This window comes from Carassius gibelio, chromosome A1, assembly GCF_023724105.1.
Source record: "Carassius gibelio isolate Cgi1373 ecotype wild population from Czech Republic chromosome A1, carGib1.2-hapl.c, whole genome shotgun sequence".
In the NCBI taxonomy this organism is placed as follows: Eukaryota; Metazoa; Chordata; class Actinopteri; order Cypriniformes; family Cyprinidae; genus Carassius; species Carassius gibelio.
In genome coordinates, this window is record NC_068371.1 from 32,191,670 (window position 1) to 32,214,894 (window position 23,225).

General features: G+C 35.2%; 1 protein-coding gene and 1 long non-coding RNA gene across 2 annotated transcripts; both read right to left on the bottom strand.

Annotated features, from left to right (window-relative positions):
* Positions 1-4,506: 4,506 nt before the first annotated feature.
* LOC127940101 (uncharacterized) lies at positions 4,507-6,581 on the bottom strand. Its single transcript, XR_008148946.1, has 3 exons — positions 6,380-6,581; positions 6,110-6,239; positions 4,507-4,965 (listed from the first exon to the last, which is right to left on the bottom strand). It is a non-coding gene; the product is annotated as an uncharacterized LOC127940101 (long non-coding RNA).
* A 238-nt stretch (positions 6,582-6,819) lies between these two features.
* Positions 6,820-22,164, bottom strand: LOC127967501 (deoxynucleoside triphosphate triphosphohydrolase SAMHD1-like). The gene is made up of 12 exons (XM_052568327.1): positions 22,080-22,164; positions 21,202-21,278; positions 20,790-20,950; positions 20,137-20,252; positions 18,666-18,722; positions 17,610-17,623; positions 17,167-17,313; positions 16,977-17,080; positions 15,096-15,237; positions 14,635-14,726; positions 7,080-7,165; positions 6,820-6,992 (listed from the first exon to the last, which is right to left on the bottom strand). Exons 1-12 carry the CDS (start codon positions 22,162-22,164, stop codon positions 6,820-6,822), a joined length of 1,254 nt encoding a protein of 417 aa, XP_052424287.1.
* Between the last annotated feature and the right edge of the window lie 1,061 nt (positions 22,165-23,225).

Consider the following 23,225-nt stretch of genomic DNA (forward strand, 5'->3'; position numbering starts at 1 on the left):
TTATGTTCATGATGAATCGCGCAACGTCAGTGGCTTTGCAAATGAGTAAGTACTTTGTGTCTTTCACATGGTTTATAAAACACTTTTGCGCAAAAAGGACATCGATAGAGACTACCAACTTTGTCAACAATAATAAACTAAATATAAATAACTAGAGCTGCAAGATATAACACAAAGTGAATAAATTGTGATCGTATTGTAACAAGCTATCGTAACGAACATATTTGTGGTATATGAAGCAAAGATAAAGACATGATGAATTTCACCACGTCTTCTTCTTTTCAGGTTAAAGGCAGTTGGCATCCAGGTTATTGGTGCATTACCGCCCCCTTCTGTTGCAGCATAATGATTAAAAGTTTAAAACGGGGGTGAAATGCTATTTCATGCATACTGAGTTTTTTACACTGTTAAAGAGTTGGATTCCCATGCTAAACATGGACAAAGTTTCAAAAATTAAGTTGTACGTTTGAAGGAGTATTTTTGTTCCCAAAATACTCCTTCAGGTTTGTCACAAGTTTCGGAAAGTATTTTTTTGAGTATGGCTCTGTGTGTCGTTAGATGGAGCGGAATTTCCTTATATGGGTCCTAAGGGCACGTCTGCCAGAAGAGCGTGCGCTCCCGTATAGCAGAGCACTGAGAGGCTGAGTACAGACATTCATTCACTGATCAGAGCGAGAGCGTTGCGAAAAGTCACAAAAGAAGTGTGTTTTTGGTTGCCAGGGCAAGACAACCCTGCACAGATTACCCAAAAAAAAAACAGCATTAAGGGACCAGTGGATGGAGTTTATTTTTACAGAGCATCAACGGAGTTGTGCAAGTCTTTTTGTTTGTTCCCTGCATTTCGAAGATGCTTGTTTTACAAACAAGGCCCAGTTTGACGACGGATTTGCGTATCGTTTATTTCTTAAGGATGATGCAATCCCAACGAAAAAGGGTCACGATCGTGTGCTGGAACCGCAGGCGGTGAGTAAAACTGCTTAAAATATCTCTGCCTCCTTGTTAGTGTGTCCGTCTCCCATGCCGGAGACCCGGGTTCGAGCCCCACTCGGAGCGAGTTGTTGCTGCTGCTGCTCTCGTTCAGTTTCAGCCTTGGGATCTTATTCTGGATCATAAATAAACGGCTGAATCTGACTGTTAGCCATGGTTTGTTTTGGATGATGTTTTTTTTTTCTCACGGTAATGTCACAACTTCCAAACGCTCTCAAAGCAAAAGCCTACTGGCGCTCATGATTCTTTAGCTCCGCCCACGTCACGCCTCCAGCCGGTCGTGTTTTTCCGGGAAAAATCGGTACAGACTATCTTTCTCTTATGAATATAATAAAACTAAATACTTTTTGGAGTTATGAAGGATGCAGTACTACTCTATATGTACTCAAGATTAACAGGATATTGAGTGAAAATGAGCATTTCACCCCCCCCCCCCCCCCCCCCCCTTTAATGTTTATCGCTAATTGGCCAACACAGTAACACACCTTTCACCCATGAGAAACCTTTTGGCACGCCCATTGCTCCAGGCTGCAGCTACCCCTGTCTCCTTCTTCTTGCTTTATGGTGGATCACATAATTACCACCTATCACTCAAATGGACCATTGACACACTATCTACAATCTCAATTAGACATGTCAATGGTCCACTTGAGAGATAGGTTGTGGTAATGCACTTATAATTCTGTGATCAACCATAAAGCAAGAAGAAGAAGATGCCTCACGCCTGCTTGAGAACACTGTTTGCACATTGAGTGAATCAGAGGTAAAAATTTATATAAATACTGTTCAGTTTCTTGTGCATACCAATCTTTTTGTCTTTACACATCAATGTATCGTCACAAACCTCAAGGTTTCATTTGTTTTTGTTTTTTGTATGTTTATTTTTATTTTATTGTATGTTTTAGATGTGATTCCAATTCACATCAATTATAAGATGGAAAGACTGCAATGGTTTGATTTAAAAATCTTGGTTTTGTTCTACTAAAGAAACAAAGTCACCTACATCTTGGATGCCCTGGGGGCACTGTTGGGAACGTTACTTTAAAAAAGTAATTAGTTATAGTTACTCACTACTTGTTCCAAAAAGTAACTGTGTTAGTAACTGAATTACTCTATAATAAACGTAACGCGTTACCAGGGCAAGCAACTATTTTCGTTACTGTAAAAAAAAAAAAAGTTGCTATATATTAAAGATTTTTTTTTTTTTGGAGCAGTTTTCACAAGTCAGTTAAAATGAGTAGAACAGATAGTTCGTACATAACTTTCAATATTTATTGCACGTCAACAGACAACAAGAGTTTTATCCCGAACTTCCAAGTATTATCTTTGTATGAAAAGTGTTTTTGGCCACTAGCTTTGTAGATGCGTTTGTCACATATTACATGTACACATTACATGCATGTTCTTGCCTTTGACCACAATGAATTTGAATTAGTCCTCATATTATTTCTCCACCTTGAAAATGCCAACTTTTCATCGGATTGCTCCCGACTCGTCATCTCTGCAGCTGCTGCGAATCTCGCGTGCGTGCGTGTGTTTGACGCCGCTGGCGTAAAAACACTGGCTCTGATTGGCTACCATGAAACACATGACTCTGCCTTAGCCAATCATAATCGCTTATCTCATTATTAACTCACCTGCTCACTCGCTGTGTGAGGCAGCCAGGCAGGGGTGCATCCGGATTACATAGTTTATTAAATCAGTGCAAAGTAAAGCAAAGCATTTAACGTCCAGTAATGTTAATGGCGTTATAACGACGCGAAAAGTAATTAGTTAGATTACCCCATTACTGAAAAAATAACGTCGTTACCTAACACCGTTATTTTAAACGGCGTTATTCCAAACACTGCCTGGGGGTAAGCAGATAAACATCCATTTTCATTTTTGGGTGAACTATACATGCTACAATCCATCACGCACCCTAAGGTCGCAAAACGCTGGACTTTTGGTAGTTCCTAGGATAGCAAAGTCCACTAAAGGAGGTAGAGCTTTTTCACATTTGGCTCCCAAACTCTGGAATAGCCTTCCTGATAATGTTCGGGGTTCAGACACACTCTCTCTCTTTAAATCTAGATTAAAAATTCATCTCTTTCTCCAAGCATTCGAGTGTAGTTGCATCTGATCAAATGTGCATTTTTATTCATTAGCTTGGGTTAAACTAATTTTACTTTGTTGGATCAGCAGCTATGCTAATGATGTCTCTATTTTGTTTCTATGTTTTGCCACGGGATTTACATTCCAGTCTGGATCCAGAACACCTGACAAAAGATGATGCTGACCATCAGAGGACCCCAGATGTTGCTAACCCTGAATCAACAACAGAACTAACAAATATTGCTACAAGTGTGACTGAATCATATAATAATTATTAATTAATAATATTAATAATGTTCGTCATCTAGCTGACTACATCTTGTTTGACAGGATTTTTAGAAAAAATTAATACATGTACAAACTGACAGTCAACACCATAAGCTTCTACTAAATATTGTAGAAACAATTTTCTGTAAAGTTGCTTTTTAACAATTTGTATTGTAAAAAGTGCTAAACAAATAAACTTGAATTGAATTGAAATTAATTGAACTATCCCTTTTTAAATACATTGCTCTAATTAAGAAATGCAACAGTTTGGATTAGAGGACATTTAAGTATGTGAAAATAGCAATAAACTATGTGGAAAAAAGCTGCTACACATTGAAATAGAGACTGAATGATGCTTATTTAATATGCCAAATACTTGTTAACTCATGTAGCCTACATTCATGAAGCTTTTATGCCTTAAGCTTGACATTGATTGAATTTAGTTTTTTATCCTTCTTTTTTTGCCTGTGGGATATCATGAAAATTAATATAATAATGAATAACTATTTTTACAGTTCAGTAATAAATCAGTACTCGTAAAAATATTATTTACATTACATCAGTGGCTTTGATCAAGCTGCAAAATATAGTTGTATTATATATATATATATATATATATATATATATATATATATATATATATATATATATATATATATATATATATATATATATATAAATGCACCTGCAGCTTTGTTACTTCATTCCCTCTTTCCAAGGTTTGTGTCTGACTGGCTTTTTTAAAGCCTGAGAGACTCTCATTAGTGTATCAAAAACACAGACACAAAATAAATAAAGCACCATCACATTTATTAGATAAGTGGTAATCTAACATTGTTACACCACTGTTTTTTTATTTTTATAAATATTTATGTTTTCATAGTAATTGCAGTGGAAAGATTTTACTGAGCTCCTGCACCATTGGAAAAAGGTAAAATAATAATAGATAAAGATTCATTTCAGAATAAATTCTCTAAAAATTGTTCTAATAGAAATCTCTAAAACTGAGTAAGCCCCAAAATTACTTACAACAATGGTTATCAAATATATGCACACATATTTAAATTTATTTATTTTAGATTTACTATATAATATTAAATGATTTATAGATTTATCATTTTCCAAACACATCTACTCAAAATATAGTATAACCCTAAATCAAGTATTTATCCCTATACATCATTGAGTGAATAATTACAAACAAAAACAAGCAAATAGAGCTACTAATGCAATGATATAAATCAGCCATAATGTCAAAATATCCTACTGTATATGTAAAGAAGGAACTAAAACATTCATTTCAGCTAAACTAGTTATTGTAACTAAACTAATCACCGTATTGGCATTTCTGTGTATGTCTTAATATTTGGTAAGAAGAAACAATGGATGTCGGATTAATTAAAAAAACATTAAATAGAAAAAATAAATGAAATAAAATCATTGCAAAGTCATATATTTGCATGCCAGTGTCGTTGGAGATCTCATTCAACACCCAGGTCCCACTCTCTACACAGCTGGAACAATAGTGCTCCAATCCAGCTACCTGCCTGAAATTAGGACAGTCAGCACTACACATGTATACTTTATCCTGGAAGTGCTGTTCCTCAATGAAAAGATCTGCAAGCAGATGAAAAATACCATAATATATAGTGCATTACAGTCGTTAAAGATAAAACAGAACTTTAAATAGGATGACAAAAGTGTCATTTTGTGGTTTGCAATTATGTATACTATAAGTTTATGCATATTAAAAACTTTAAAACTTTTCTTCTCAGATATCTACAAATGTTCTTATTAAGATTAATAGAGGTTTAGGACTAGACAGCGTTGAAATGTTATTGCTTTGTTTGAAGTCAAACTAACAGTGAATGATGCTAGTTCAGGGGTGGCCAACATTGGTCCTGGGGAGCCACAGTCCTGCAGAGTTTTACTCCAGCCTTAATATAAACTCACCTGCATGTAGCTTTATAGTAACCTTTAGGACCAACGCTGGCCTCCCCTGGTATGGGGTGTGATTTGAAACACATTCCTTGAGTGTGGACGAATGCAATTTAAAGTACTCCGAAGTATTATTGATATTATTGTTATTATGTATTTTTATAAATTTTGATGCGCTATCAATTTTCTCAAATGGTTTGAGTAACTCACTGGGTTTTACAGTGTATACTTAAAAACAATATAATGCAAGCAGTAATATGAGGAACATCCATACACAGAGGAAGCATTAGAGTATTGGCCAGTGCTCACTAAACAATTTCCAATTTTGTTCTCTCTCACGCCCCATTAACACGTGGTGCCAGCGTTAACGCTTGACGGAGACTGATTCTGAAACTTGGTGCTGAAGCAACCATCATAGTGACAACAGCCAATCACATTAATCTTCTGGTGTTGCATGAACACAACTGGCTAGCATCTGCGCTAGGGTATTTACATAAGGCAATCTGATTGGCTGATGTCTGCATTGAAAATTTGGAAAGTTTTTAATCTCTTCCACGAGCAACAGACCCAACCCAATGTCACGTACCCACAATTAATCTTGCCAATGCTTGACGCCACTCCCTTAAAAGTAGACAAGGCATTGACGCTGACACCCCCTGTAAATAGGCCATTAATCTCTGCCTTGACCTATTATAGGTTATGTTCTGGAACATAAGATGAATGAAAACAATTTAAACACAACTCTATGCTAAGCCTGCATATACACATGTAGATACAGTATGAACACACACATCCATTCAGAGAGGGTAAACCCAGGCCATACCTCAGACATTGGTTAAAAACGAATGATTGTGCCACGTCTCAAAACACTGCTGGGCTTCTTTCACCTTTTCTTCTGGGCCTTTATAGTACACTCTAAACAGCCTTTCATAAAACGTCATTGGCAGAAACATCTGTTATCGCAAAAATTGTCCAAAATAATTAATATTAATGGAATACTAATCTACTACATACTATGCAATGAAAACATTTGTTTGTAATGCTAATAGGTAACTGAATATATATTTGTAATATTTCAAAGTGAAATGTGTACCTGATCAGTCATTGGGGAGACTTTCTTGGGATCATGCTTGCTGTAGAAATAGACATGGTCCATGGGGTTGTTATCCTTCATGCTGTGATCAATGTGAACTTCCTGGATGAACAGACATTTCCAATAAAATTATTTCAGAGATACATTAAACCAACGAGATCAATATATGCCAAAAAATATTTTTGTAACCATACATCAACCACAAAATCCATAATGTTCAGGGTTCCCCATTTATCCACAGCTGTTTTCCACTGACAATTTACCTTTGTGAAGGTTCAAGAAAATCAACAGTCAAATGCAACAAATGCACAAAATAATGTTTTCAACTTGTAGGAAATCACCTTAATATCAGTAGTATCTGGTATTTTGATGTGTATATCATTATAAGCTGCTACAAAGTGAAAACAATGTTGAAATAAATAAAATATAAGCAGCTAAGTTTATTTTAGCTGTATACTGTCAGATACCTCTGAAAAGTCTCTATTGTCCAGTTTAGTCTCTCCCAGAAACTTTGGCAGGTCCCTTTTGAGAATGTTATTCACCTTTTCTCTGGCATCCTCAAGATTTGTGTCCATTATACAATCAGGGTACACAATTTTTTCAAAAATGCTATCTGTTAGAAAAGGGCATAACATAACTATTTCTCTTTCGCAGGGTAGTTTTAATTTCCTTCAGTCCCATACACAAGCTTTCCACTGACCTGTGAGTTTTATGTAATCTTCCATGTTGTCTTTTGCTTTAGAGATCTTGAAATGACTATCAGCTTTTACTAGGGCTTCTGTAATCCTAATATACAAAGAGAAACAGGTATTTATACAGGTATTTATTCATATGCACTGTGTATATTATATATTAAATAACAAAGCATGATGAATGTAGTGTACAGAATTAGCCAATACCTAGTCATTATGTCTAAACAAGAGACAAAAATAGACAGGCAACAGACAATAACGAAAAATATATATAGTTTGTGGGATAAAATAGGCCTACACTCTGCCACCGAAATAAGGCAACTGCTATTTACAATTGCAGAGAGAGAGAAAGAGAGAGAGAGAGAGAGAGAGACAGAGAGAGAGAGACAAAGACAGAGAGAGAGAGAGAGAGAGAGAGAGAGGTTTAACAAGACTTTATTATTTACATAATACAGTCATTATTCACAACATCAAATACTCGTTGATCAAATTAAAAAAATAAAAAATTCAGAACCAACTGGCCCTCATGAATTTCACACAAAACATTTTTAAGACACCAAATATAATCAAAACAGCCCTCATTTTTTATAAGATTGTAATATACAAACTCTATGTTCAACCTTCCAGCTACAAGGTTCTTGAACATTAATTCAGCATCAGTACTAAGAAGATTCAGCCCTTGATTCTTTCTCGTCTCCCAAATTGCTAATTTCGCAGTGCCGATCAAGTAATTTAACAAACAGGCTTTCCTTCTGATTAAGAATCTGTACATCACACCCCCAATAAACACTTCCTCTAACAATTTCTCATCAAATGCTTGAAACCATCTATCAAGAAGATTAAAAACACCTTTCAACCTATTACATCTTAAAAACAAATGTTCCAAATCTTCTACCATTCCACAAAATCTACACTCCCCACCCACTGCAGGATTCAGGTGTGCCACGTGTCTGTCTGTAGCTATCGCCCAGTGAATAAGCCTCCACTGCAGATCAGCAGTGCGCTTCTCTATGGGAGGCTTATACAGGGCTCTCCACCTGTCCCTCACAAGGAAGTCTGGCTTCAACAAACCTGGCCACCTGGAGGCTTTCTGTCCTTTAAGAGAGTTCTGGTATAAAACTTTGACTGTGGAGTAATATATTGCTTTTTTGGATGCAGATTCAAAATATTCTAGCTGCGGGGTTTTAAAAGATAGAATTGACCCCACATCTTCATCTTCGTTTTCTGTCTTTATAAAATGAGAGATTTTAATTCCTGGGAGTTCCTGTTCATTCGTCATGTCCATCAAAGTTCCTCTCCCAATGTACTTTCTGTAATTACTTGGTAAGGTACTGACAATCTCCTCCATCAACTTTTCTGTCAAGCGTGAAGATCTTAAGCCAGTCAGTTCTTTAAGTTCCTCCAATGACTTCCATCCATCTCTATTCAAGAGGTGTCCCAGCTTAACAATGCCATTTCTCTGTAGGCATGCACTCACACTTACAGAAGACAAAAGTCTTATTTGAAACATTGAATTAAAAAACAACGGTTCCTCTAGAATCCAGCTCCCAGCTTCATCAAACTCTCTTTCAACTTTAAAAACAGTTCTCCATGAATGCAACATTGTCCGGTAAAACTGCGAAAGTTCAGACATGTTATCTTCTCCAGGTTCATTAAAAATAAATTGTTTATCCAATCCAAGACCGCCAGTTTTTTTTAAGAAATGCCTTTGCTGTCTGAGACCACACCAAGTTCTTATGGAAGAGAAGTCTCTGTGCTGCTTGGATTCTGAAAGCACAGATTCTGCTCCTCACATCCACCAGCAGAGGTGGGTAGTCCAGGGGCCAAAGAGTAAAAGTCCTGCCATACTTTTGTTCCACCCATGAACTCAGCAGCTGATTTCATCAGAGGAGGAAACAAGTCATTCCTTCCAAAACACAAACTAGTCTTGAGTCAAATCCCAAGTCCTCAAAGAGTTAATGAGATAATTAAGTAACTAATTAAATTAAGATTGTGCATTAGTGATGAACACCTGCTGCTAACAATCAACTGAAGAAAAGAGAAACACAAGAACTATGACTGACTTTAACCACAGCCTTGGATGGAATCCACTGAAAAAAAAAAAAAAAAAAACGGTGTCACCATAATTGTGGTGAGTATTTGCTTCAGTTGACATCTTGAGCCTTTAAACAGTTTCTATAAATCTGTTTCTAAGCACTTGCACTATTGTTTTACATCAAGCATGTGTTTAATGATGCAAATCTTGATCTAGTAGGTAACTTTTTTTGATGACTTAGTGATCTTGACCTACATGGTCATAATTTTAAATAAGGTAATTTGTGGCTTAGTGGTTAGAGAGGACTGCTGTCTGTTCAATGTGTGCACTTTGGATGGGTTAAATGCAGAGTACGAATTCTGAGTTTGGGTCACCATACTTAACTGTATGTCACAAAAAAGAGAGAGATCTTATTACGTAAACGCCACCATAATGCTTCAATATAGATATGATCCTCAACAGTGTTGAAAATAATTATTCATACTGCAGTGCATTATGGGAGTCTTTTATCTATTGCAACATAAAGCATTTTGTTGATTGTCACCATTGTAGAGATTCATATGTTGGTCCTATATATATATGTGTGTCTAAAAAGCACTAGATATCAAAGTGTGGATATTTGAACAATGCTTTTTTGTGCGTACATTGTAGATTAACTGGTATTATTCAAAACCTGAACATGTAAAAAAAAAAAAAGTAAAAGACATAAACTGAAATAATTAAATCAGCTCATTGTGACTACATGTTGTTCATATAGTACAGAATTATTTTCTCCACAACACCACATGTAGAGCTACAGAGAGAAATCTGACACAAAAAGTCAAGGGTCAAGAGCACAACTAATTCAAACGCTGATCTCCCTGATGGTGGCATCATTTTAACTAATGAAAAATCAACATCAAGGCTGCGTTCAGCCCCGACAAAACATTGCACAACGTTTTTTAAACAGAAATGGTGATGCGTTGAACACACTGTTCTGATGACGCAAGAGTTGCAACTATGGCAGCTGAAAAGGCGATTCTTTGTGTTCTTTGTGAAGAATTTTCGGAGCCATCTATTTAGCCTCACATACTGACTTTATATGTAGTTCATACGGTTTTAATACCCTGTATTTTCTTTCTCATTTTTAGGAAAAGCACTTAATTACCATTGTTTATTTCTATACCAAATGTCATACACTTGCAATGAAGCTAAAAATATAAACAACTACATCATTATGTTGATATCCTATATTTTTACAATAAAACTTACGACAAACATGTCTTCTAACATCCTCAGTTGTTGCGTATACCGAGCTGCAATGAACACATTTGTACATTATTTTCCTTGAAGCCATTGTGCGAGTTCACTTTAATATCACGTGCTTTATATACATGTTGCTGCTAATTGGACTGCAGTTCTGACACACCCACCAAACAAGAGAAAATGCATCTCAAACCCTGTTACACACCGTTGCATGCCGTTTCCAGGAAACATGACGTTCAACAGGGAAACCGTAGCAAAACGTTGCGCACCGTTTTGAACTTGAACATGCCCCTGATCCTCTGTAGTTCTCAATAACAGCAGGTGTTAATCATGAATTCACAAGCGTAATTTAATTAGTTTCTTAATTATCTCATTAACTTTAACTCTTTGAGGACTTGGTATTTGACACAAGACTAGCTTGTTACTTGGAAGGAATGACTTGGTTCCTCCTCTGATGAAATAAGCTGCTGAGTTCATGGGTGGAACAAAAATATGACAGGACTTTTACTCTTTGGCCCCTGGATTACCCACCTCTGTCCACCAGACCTTGGCCTCCTTCTTCAACTGGAAGATATAGTGCTGCTGCACGAATCCAGTGCTCTCCACTCCAGAAAAAGTTCACAAAAGTCCTTTGAATCCTGCAGATCAGCTCATCAGGAGGCTCCAGTACCACAAGTTTATGCCACAGGATAGAGGCAGCCAGGTTGTTTACCACCAAAACTCTTCCTCTGTACGACAATTGTGGTAATAGACATTTCCATTTTGACAATCGAGCATTCTCCTTTTCTAGCATTCCCTCCCAATTTTTTCCAATAAATGCTGTATTTCCTAAAAAAAACACCTAAAAATTTTTACCCTTCTCTTACCCAAATCAATCCACCCGGTAATTTTGGAGGTCCTGACCCTCCCCACTGACCAATAATAAGCCCTTCACTTTTCTCCCAGTTCAATTTTGCGGAAGATGCCCTCTCATATTTTCTAATAATTCCCGTTAAAATGTCAACGTAATTTTGACTTGTGATAAAAACTGTGATATCATCCGCATAGGCAGATACTGACACCCTACTATTACTATTTATGCCAGGAAGTAAAATTCCATTCAGATCTCTCCTAATCCTACACAACAATGGCTCAATAGCCAAACTATACAGTTGTCCAGAGAGTGGGCAACCCTGCCTAATACCCCTTGAGACTGGTATCGGTGCACTTAATCCTCCACCTGCTTTAACCATCACAAAAACATTTGAATACAACAACTTAATATAAGATATAAAATTATCTCCAAATCCAAATTGTTTTAAAACCTTAAGAAGATACACATGGTCAACCCGATCGAATGCTTTCTCTTGGTCTAAACAAAGAATACCCAGGTTTAAATTATTAAATTGGTTAAAATCAATTACATCCCTTAATAAATAGAGATTGTCCATGATTGACCTTTTGGGAATGCAATACGTCTGATCATTTTGAACCAATAAATCTAAATAACACTTTAACCAATTCGCTAAACACTTTGACAGTATTTTGTAGTCCAAACATAATAGAGAAACTGGTCTCCAATTCTTTAGAAGACCTAGATTTCCTTTTTTCGGAAGCAAAGACAGTACAGCTCTTCGGCAGCTTATAGGAAGGGTTCCACTTTTGATGCTTTGAATGAGTACTTCATACAAATCCTGTCCTAATATATTCCAAAAAGCTTGGTAAAACTCAACTGGCAGTCCATCAATACCCGGAGAACGTCCTCTTGATAGCTGTTTCATTGCTTCTGTAATCTCCTGAAAAGTTATTTGACTGTCTAGTGATTTTTCCCCTCTTCTTCCACCTGAGGTAAATCACTCAGCAACTCAGAAACACTCTCAACGTCACAGTTCTCAGCATCATACTAGTTTTTATAAAAGTTAGCTGCCAGCTTCTTTATTTCCAATGGGTCTGACGTTACAGTCCCATCAAGCCATAGAAGATGACACATGTTTTCAAAATAATCTTTCTGCATTTTCATAACATTAAGATGCCAAAAATTCGGCTTTTTAATTGTTTTCATATTTAAATCAAATAAAACCAAGTGGTGATCTGAAAACCCAACAGGTAAAATAACAGCATTCATCACCTTATTATTCCATGCTTTATCAATATAAAATCTGTCTAGTCTTGCCCCACTAACCCTATTATCAGATGCTTTAACCCAAGTATACTGTCTAATCCCTAAATTTATTTTCCTCCAAATATCAATCAAATTAAGCTCTTTTATTATTTTTAATAATACCACACTTGACTCATTATGAGGTTCCTCCCCATTCCTATCAATTATAAAATCAACAGTACAGTTCCAGTCCCCTCCAATGATAACACACACCTGATCTCCAATTTTTTGAATAGCATTTTTTAGTTTCATAAAAACCTCCACACGCTCAAGCCCAATATTTGGTGCATATACATTCACAAGCACAAACACAGTTCCTTTATATTCTATATGCACTAATAAAACTCTTCCCTTTACAACTTCTTCTACAACTAAAATATTTACATTAATATTTTTTGAGAATAATATGGCTACACCAGAACTCAAATTTGTCCCATGGCTTAGCACACACTTTCCTTCCCACCATCTATCCCATTCCAACTCATTTTCTGTAGTAGAATGTGTCTCTTGTAAAAAAAACAATATCCACCTTCTTAATTCTAAATAATTCTGACACCATTGCCAACTTGTTTCCAACCCTACCCCCATTTATATTTAAGGAGCCTGCTCTCAAAAACTCCATAAAAAGGGAAAAAAATAAACAGGACAGAAAAAGAGTGAAAGGACAAAGAAAAGCTGACACCTTTTGTGTTTTAATCATTTTGTGAAGCGTTCGCCTTACTCTTTCTTAACTACGTTAAGATCTTCCTTAACCTAAATCTGTTCTGCTTGCTAAGAACCTCATGACTAATGTTTCTTTGTAACAAAGTCACAGACACTATAAATTTCCTTATGTCTGGGAAGAAATCTTTGACTTCCACAGTCTTTCCAAAAGTTGTATCTATAAAGTCATTTATTTCTTGCAGTGTATATGTGTCCTCCATGACTTGTGAACCAATATCTGAAAATTCAGAGACATTATCATCATCTCCCATTTCAGAACCAGTACACACTTCAACACTGTTAAATACTTCAGAATCATCAGTTTGAACCATTTCAACATTTATTTTTCCTTTGGTGACATCATCAGTCATCACACTACTTTCCTCCATTTTAGATACATCGTTTTGTCCATTATAAATCTCCTTTTCCTCAATATCATCGTTCTGATCATTACTGTCAATCAAATCAGCATTAACAACGTCCCTTTCCTCTATAACCGGAGCTAATAATTTCTCATGACTTGTTTCCTCAGTATTACTCTGAACATGCTCATTTTGTTCCTGAACATCCTCAGAAGCAGCACTATGTTCAGCTGCCTCTTCCTGTCTATCCTGGGCCTTATGAGGGCACGCAATCCGTTTATGATTTATATCCCCACACTCAAAGCATCTCATGCTGCCAGTGTTAGCGTAAACCATATACGTTTTTCCCTCGTGGCCAACTCTAAACGACACATCCAACTCCGGTTGATTCAAAAACATAAACACTTGCCTCCTGAAAGACATAACGTGCTTCAAAGCTTCGTTTCTGCATCTCAGTGGAATAGTTCTAATCCCACTCGCAAACTTTCCATATCTCGCTAACGCTCTTTCAATTTCATCATTATGAATGAAAGGGGGAACGTTAGACACGGTGATACGGGTCGTTGGCGTTACCAGCGGTGAAATGGTAAGAAAATCTCCACCTACCACAATTCCTTCACTTATCAGCCGATTTGCTAGTCCCTCCTCCTTTACAAACACCACTACCGACTTGTTCATCCTCGACGCCGAAGAAATGTTTTCGTATCCGATCATTTCTCCAACCACCAGTAACACATCCTCCACCGTCACGCCTTGAGCAGGCACACACCTGATGCCGTGACGGAGCGACACAGGTGACACCAGCACCTCCGCGGCTGCGGGGTGAGACGCCATCTCAGTGCCGCTAAACTTTGTCTTTACTTCTTTGTTCAAAAAGTATTCCTTCTTCTAATAATCTATGTGCAGTAGAAAATAGAAATAGGAAAAAAACAAAAAAAAAACGAAAAAACTTCTGTACTCCTCATGAAACCCTCACACACACCTCAAACGCCCCCAGCGTGCACCGGAAGAGGAAGAGAGAGAGAGAGAGAGAGAGAGATGTGTGTGTGTGTGTGTGTGTGTGTGTGTATAAAGCTTACATGGTTTCAATAATATTGACAGTCTTGTGCTGGTAGGCCTGACGATGCAGTGTGTATCTGGTGCGAAACATGTCATAAATATTATTTTTCTCCTGTTAGACAAAGAAAATGGACCAGACTGTGACATAAAAACGGACATTTAATATTTCCATACATTAATAAAATCTAAAAACTAAAAATTATATTATATCATGAGAAGATTTATAAAAGTTTGATGAATGGTGTATAATTCGCCAGATTGAACTAAAATGTATTAAATTATAAATTATGTTGAAATAGCATGGTTGCTGTCATTAAAGGTTATGTTACACTTCATCTGCAAAAAGATGCTGTAGAGTAATAGACTGGTTTGTTAAAAAGTAGACATATTCAATATATTACATTTTTTGGCGATAAATTTGTTTATTACATTGTAAAGCATGAAAAAGTTTATAAGATAAATGATCAGAAGTATCAGGTACCTTGTCCCTGTAGCAGATGGATAGCCTCTTTGGTTTTTCAGCATTATTGGAGCTATCCTTTATTTCCACTTCACACACTCGAGCAAACTTCAGCAGCCGTTGATGGTCAAAGTTCTTTGAAATGCCAAGGTAATGACAGTCTCTGTAAAAAGACACTAATTTGATGATGATTCAGATTTAAAGAAATCTACTTGCTCTGTATAATCTTCCCCATATATCTTTGTATTTTTAAAAAAAAGCTTGAACAATATGACAACAAGCTACAATAATGAAGATGAAAACTTTACAAAGTGTTTGTGTAACAAGAATAGTTTTATGCTTGAAATACTCTCTTTTTGCCCTTTTTGTGAAATAACACAAAAGATGACAACCAGGTCTTGTGGTATTGCAAAGAAGTAAATCAAATAACTACACAGCAAAAAATCCAGAGTGAAATTAACTCTGCTGGGAGTACATGTGAGACCACACTCAAGAGTGTGAAAGTGTTAAAATAGGAGTGTTAAATTAACACTGAAGCGGAGTTAAAGTTAATGAGATAATTAAGTGATTAATTGAGGGACGATTGACCATTATTGACGAGACCTGATGTTAACATGCAGAATCAACAAAGATGAAAATCACTATGTTTATGTCACCATTATAGTGGTCAGTGTTTGGTTTAGTTGGGCTCTTGAGCCTTATAATTTTAAAGTGAGATTTGCTTTGGCTGTTACAACTGAATTGTAACAAACAGACAAGAAAAAAATCATAACATGGGCATTTGACCTGAATCACCAAACTCAACTAAAGCCTAAACAGATTTGATTGACCGCATTGATTATAACTACCCTTTGATTGGGCAGTAAGCGCTAATTAAAATAATTTCTTGAAAGTTGTTCTGCTAATAAAAAAAAAGCTTGTCTTAGGCACACACATACATCAAAGATTAGTGTAGGAATCTCAACAACGGTGACAAACCGCATATTCAGAAAAACAGAACAACTCTAAACATTAAAAAACAAAAGTAACATATAAAAACAAAAATAGAATAGTAAGAATAGAGGAAATTACTGAAACAATTCTGCTAATAATTTATTCATGCCGCAATGCATCATGGGAGTCATGGATGAATTTTGATAGGTGGCACCCAGAATGCACTGCAACATGCTTTTTGGATTTTCACCATTGTTGAGATTCACAGGTTGATTCTTGATGTTTGCATGTCTAACTAAAAGACTATTTTGAAAAAAATTTGAGCAAACAACTTTTTAAGAAATTCCTCAGATAGTATTTAAAATGCTGGAAATACGTTGTTGAAGAATCACAGTGCTGCAATAATCAACAATGTAACTTTAACTCAGTAATTCACAAACAACAATACTCTTTGCTGGTCCATCAGTTTTATAACTTAGTTATAACTGACAATTAAAATCTGACTTTAACATTTTAGGTGTCAAGAGCCCAACTAAAGCAAACACTGACCACTATAATGGTGACACCATTAAAATAGTGATTTTCGTATTTGTTGATTCTGCATGTTAACATCAGGTATCGTCAATAATGGTCAATCAACCCTCAATTAATCACTTAATTATCTCATTAACTTTAACTCCGCTTCAGTGTTAATTTAACACTCCTATTTTAACACTTTCACACTCTTGAGTGTAGTCTCACATGTACTCCCAGCAGAGTTAATTTCACTCAGATTTTTTTTGCTGTGTAGATGATATAATTGTAAGATATCTTGTTGACCTTTAAGCATATGTCCACTAATCAAAAGAAAGTTTCTCAGGGGCAAATAAAGCTGTACATCTGTACTAGGTGTTATTTCCCATCCATCAAAAAAGCATACAGCATGGGTTACTCGAAAATATTACGAAAGAATTCTAAATGTGTATTTACCGAGCAAAATAGTCCCATTTGTCAACGTCGATGCTGTTCCGTTTATTTGCCACAATCTCATACAGAAAAGCCTTGTCCTCAGTCCTGCCACACTTTGCAGGCCACTGGAAGAATTTACATACAACACTTTTTGCTATCAAACATTTACATAAGCTGGTGAAAGTAAATTGCAGTTGCTGTGAGTTTGTACCTTTTTTACTTTAGTATCCAAGCCTTTGATTAATTCAGCAATAAAGGTACAATCATTTTCCATGTCCAGTCCATATGATGCCATTAGCGGTTTTAGATTATTCTCATTAACCATGTGGTCAAACATTTTAACTGAAGCTTCTTCATGCTAAAAGTAAACACACAACCATTAATAGAATACATAAATATATAAAATATAATTATAATAATCTATAATCAAAAGGCATATATTTATATTCATGAAAAAATATATAAAATTAGTTTTTTCCTTATAGACTATGGTTTAGTGTTCTGTGTTTTATGCATTCCACATGCACATAAAACGGTAAAGTAAACTGTGTGTTATGTAGAGCATGGCATTATGTTAATAATATCAGCAGATCTCATTAAAAATCTTTTTATTATACTCTTATCCTGAAGACTTGTGTATGTAGTTTGACACACCTTCCATTTGGGATCTAGCAAGAAGAAAAACAACAACATGGAATATATATGAAATGTTTGCTATATTAAAGGTTAATTACCAACCACAAGACAGTGAGTACATTAACATGGACATCAGTAATCTCATTATTTACTTTATTCTGAATAAGACAGTATTATGATTGAGGTAGTTACATGAGTTGCTTTTGGAATATTCTTTTCATGTTCCCGTTTTACATGTTATTTAACATTTATTAATGGCACACATCAATACGAGACGCCATCCAACATTCCCTCCTGAATTTCACATATTTACATGCAGTCCATCTTAATTATGGTATCATATAGAGTTTTAGATGTTTCCTTTTTTATTTCTCAAAAGCTTCAAGGGCAGTTAATATTTATTTAGTTATTATTATTATCTACATTTATATGCAAAACTGTGTGTTTTATAGTTGGTCACAATTGTGACAAGTGGAATAATACTGACATTAAATTATTTCTGCAGTCATCTAAATTCTTATATATATATATATATATATATATATATATATATATATATATATATATATATATATATATATATGTGTGTGTGTGTGTGTGTGTGTGTGTGTGTGTGTGTGTGTGTGTGTGTGTTTCAGCCCAGTTAGTAACACATTTTAAACTGTTTTATCTCATAATTTATATATATATATATATATATATATATATATATATATATATATATATATATATATATATAGTTAGTATCCCAGCGATCACTATTGTTGTCATTAGTAATAACCCTCCCTTGCACTGAAACACGGTTAGATTTAATATTTCACGGTTAGTCCATGTCCATATATGGAAAAATGATAGTGACACATGATCCTTCTCACGTCAGCATGCTGTTATTTTTTCTATTAATGGCTGTTTTACAGATAAGAGCTGTGTGAAAGTTAACTATTAGCCTATTTAACTGATACAGTTTTTTAATTACAAAAATATTAAGAGCACAAGTGAATAATTAGTATACACATTTTTATACACATAACTATATACAGCAAGGCCAGAGAAGCGAGAAACTCTGATATTTACCAGGCTGGACTGCAGGAATGAACTTCTTATCAAACAAATGAGAAAATGGACCGTGACCTTGAGAATAGAAAAAATAAATAAATGTAAAATTGCTATCTGTAGATATGGTGGTATCACTATAGTGCACAGCAAAATCCCCAGTGTTAATTTAACACTCTTGAGTGTGGACTCATGTAAAAACTAAGGCAGTGTTAAAAGTAACACTGAAGCAGAGTTGAAGTTAATGAGATAATTAAGAAGTTAATTGAGTTATGATTGACCATTATTGATGTTAACAAGCAGAATCACCAAACGAGAAAATCACAATTTGTGTATCACCATTATAGTGGTCAATGTTTGCTTTAGTTGGGATCTTGACCCTTCAGTTATTATCTTTAGATTTTATGTGGCTGTGGCGACTGAATTATATCATACAGACGGACCACAGCAAAGGCAATCATGTGTGCCATTGATTGTGATTTGAGCTATTTGTTATAGAGTGACCTGAATGCCTGAGTTTAAGTTTCTTTACTGCATACATAAATTAAGTGAAAAAGAAAAGAACTCAGCATTTCTGACATAGTATGACATTTTTTTAATAGTTAGTACTACATAAAAAAATAAATCTTTTGTTTAGACACACAGACATCAGGAATCAGCGTGAGCATCACAACAACGGTGACCATCAAAAAAGCATGTTGTAGCCAATAAAAAATCATCCATGGCTCCCATCATGCATTGCGGCATGAATAAATTATGAGCTGAACTGTCTTTTTAACTTTTTATTCTAACTATATATTACTTTTGCTGTTTTTATGTTCATTTTTAGTATCTAGTTATGTGATTTTCAGAGTAGATCAGTTTATCTGAATATGCTGTTCGTCACCATTGTTGAGATTCATACGTTGATTCTTGTTACCTGTGTGTTCCTAAAATTAAAATTCTTTAATAAAAAAAAAAAATCTGAATCACTTGCAAGAGATAACTACAAAATGTATAGAAAATACAGACTTGTTCATTGTGGAATCAAAGCTGTGACAATCAATAATGGAAGTTTTACTTTGAGAAAAGACTGTAAATGAGTTCAGTGATTCATGTCAAACAACGATTACATTAAAACATAATCATCAACATGCAATGATTTTTGCTCTTGGTTTGACAAACAAACTTTAAAAGTAAAAAGTTACAAGCCAAGATCCCAGCTAAAGCAAACACTGACCACTATAATGGTGATACACAAATTGTGATTTTCTCGTTTGGTGATTCTGCTTGTTAAAATCAGGTGTCCTCAATAATGCTTAATCATAACTCAATTAACTTCTTAATTATCTCATTAACTTCAACTCTGCTTCAGTGTTACTTTTTACACTGCTTCAGTGTTTATATGAGTCCACACTCAGAGTGTTAAATTAACACTGGGGAGTGTTAAATTAACACTGGGGATTTTGCTGTGTGGACACATCCTCAAACCATGAATGTATGTGGCACTCACCTAAATCATGGCACAGACCAGCAATTGTGACACAGAGAATGTCTCGATTGGTAATATTCAACTCTGGCTGTTTCTCTTGCAGACTCTTGACCAGACATCCTGCTAAATACGCCACACTAACACACACAAACAGAACCTCAGTTTACTCAAAATAAAACATGATCGATAACTAAGTCAAATCAATTACATATTTACATATATTCATTTAGCTGACGCTATTATCCAAAGCGACTTACAATTGTTATATATGTCAGAGGTTGCACGCCTCTGGAGCAACTAGGGGTTAAGTGTCTTGCTCAGGGACACATTGGTGTCTCACAGTGGATTCAAACCTGGGTCTCTCACACCAATGGCATGTGTCTTATCCACTGCGCCAACACCACCCTCTTACTTTTACATCTCTGATTTCTAAATATTTCCACTTATTTTTATTTTTTTAATTGGTAACACTTTAGAACACAAATCCGTTATTAATTAATAGCTACACAGGAACAAATGACTAACACAATATTAGCACTCTAGTAACTACTAGTAACTAACAAGAAACTCTCTATTACTTACTAACTCATTAATCTTGTTAGTTGTGAGTTTCTTGTTAGTTGATTCATTTATTCTGATTCATTGAATGAATTGTGTGTGTGAATATCTTTTACCCAATTGAGTGTTCAAAGCGGTTATGTGAGGCCCCAGGGAAGACCCAGTATGCTCCTCCCAGCTGTTTGATGTGTCTGAGTCTCTGAAACTGAGGAGTGTCAATGATCTTAACCAGCAGCGGGTGAAGCTCAATGTGACCATGGACAGAGTCATTAACAACCTACAGGAAACCAAAGAAAACGTTCTCTAATAAAATGTTAAATAAGTTGTGATTTGTATTATTTATTTATTTCACAATACAGGTCAATACCATATTGGGTTTGATATATCATTTACTTGATTGTGCTTTTAATCTGGGTAAATTTGCACTGAGAAATCAAGAGGGGGTATATACTGTTTTAGTTTTTTAATTCAACCTAAAATAAGCGTATTTTTCACTTCTTATATTTCTTGTTTTTATATTAAGCTTACCTTCACTTCCGCTGAAAGCTTCAATGAATATTTATCTTTAATGTTTAGCAACTCCCCAGTGATCTTCTTTTTTTTCTCTGCGGTATATATGAAAGAATGAATGAATGTAAGAAATATTTTATTTCACCTTAACAACAAGAAAACCCAAGTATACAACCATCAATTACATTTCTGTAACACTTGCCTCAGCTGGATTAAGTGATTGATATTTTGTTCAGACTGCACAACACTGAATATAGCAACATTAAGCATTACAGTATGTTATGTATTGAAGCTACTAATTTGCGAGTGTTTTTTTAATAGTTAAAATAATTCAAGCTTGCTCAATGTGATATTTTTGTCAAAGTAAATTGTTTGACATTTTATTTGAAATAGCTATTTACAAATAATACATGAAAACTTAAAATACTCTATATTGGAGAAGTGTGGAAACAACTAGAAAAAATAAATTCAGAAATGAATTGAATGATTGTACACCCTGTAGGCTTATCTTCAACATGTATGTCATTAAACATGACTTGGATTTATCTCGTTTTAGAGTTTACACATACATACATACATAAAAAAGTTGTTTTATAAAAGAGATCCACCAGCACATCACTGTTGAATAAAACTATTATGAATTAACAAGCACAAGATTCATATGTTCGAAAGTGAGAGAAAATTGTTGAAAAGAAAAATGTTAAGAATGGCATCACATGAACACAATTGGGTTAAATTATATTTTAATATATACAGTAGTTAGATTGAATTCCAAAGGAGGGCTTTGTTTTATCAATAAATTATTTGAATGAGCTGGAAAGATTAAACATAATCTATATTTACCAAATGAATATGATTTGCTGAAAAAATGTCAAAAGGTACAAACTGCCTCTTACCTTCACTTTCTTCACAAAGTGTTCTTAAATTTCCAACAGTCTGATTGAACGTTTCATTCTGCATTGCATCACGAGAGTCTGACATCTTTCTCAGTTTTTTTGGAGGCATCTGTTGTCTTCTTTCTTCTGTAGCAGACTATTATGTTGTGAGTCAGGATGTGTTGATCTGCTTCCAGCTTTTATAGATCTAGAGACTGTGAAGGGTGTGTCACAAAGACGAGCGTCATCTCTGACATTAGATGTCAAGGTGAGATACATTCACTTTAAACACCGGACCTCATATGAAGTCACAGAAACACTGTTGTCGCCAAACAAGTGTAGTGTGTGGATGAAAAGTAGATTTTGCATTATGATATCTCTTAAAACTGTATCTATTTATATCAAACCTCCAAGATCATTATATATCTGGATGATGACGTCAAGATTTCTCACACTATTGTATACAGCCCAAAAGGAGCAAAGCAGGTCTGCATAAATGTTTGCAGCATTTGCATAGTTAATACAGCTTTACTTATTACTTACATTGCTTGATTTAATCGTGGAAAACTACTGAAGGACTTTTTTTCTCTCTGCTTTGAGCTCTTCACCTGCATGGAATATTATTTTAATGATACATGTCCAGAGTGCATTGTTGTATGCGTAGAGCAGACACCTGTTGTTAAGCACAGGGAAGGGCGTGCTACGTGACACGTGATATCTCCATGGAAAATTCACGACAGGCTTTTATTTCTTTTGTTAGAAGGTCTGTATGAATCTCTGGAAAGGCAACAAAGTCATGACAAATCATTTTTTGAAGCTATTCCTTTTTATTTGTTCGTGTTTTTATTAGTCTTTTTCTCTTGAGTTTTTGTAATAATCTAAAGTGATGTGGTGATGATCTTAAATTGGATTTGTGTTACTGGTCAAAGCCCAAACTGAAATCAAACAAAATACCAGTATATTTGAAAACACTGGCTAAATAAATAAATTAATGAATAATCAGTCAATCAGTCTGGTCCATCTGGATTTCAATCCATCTGGCAAATATATGATTTTAAAATTGAATCATTATTGCAGTGAATAATATTTTTCGGGCATGTTTTAAGTTTAGTAACAGCTCCTTAAATGCTAATTGATGCAGTGTGGCTTTTAATTTCTCAAACCCCC

Excerpts from the sequence above, each read along its gene's own strand:
- LOC127967501 (XM_052568327.1), bottom strand. The coding sequence starts at position 22,164 with ATGTCAGACTCTCGTGATGCAATGCAGAATGAAACGTTCAATCAGACT. Across the intron at positions 18,723-20,136 it reads TGGTCTGTGCCATGATTTAG|GTCACGGTCCATTTTCTCAT; the intron begins GTGAGTGCCACA and ends TCTATTCTCAAG. Across the intron at positions 7,166-14,634 it reads GTCAATATTATTGAAACCAT|GATTACAGAAGCCCTAGTAA; the intron begins GTAAGCTTTATA and ends TTTGTATATTAG.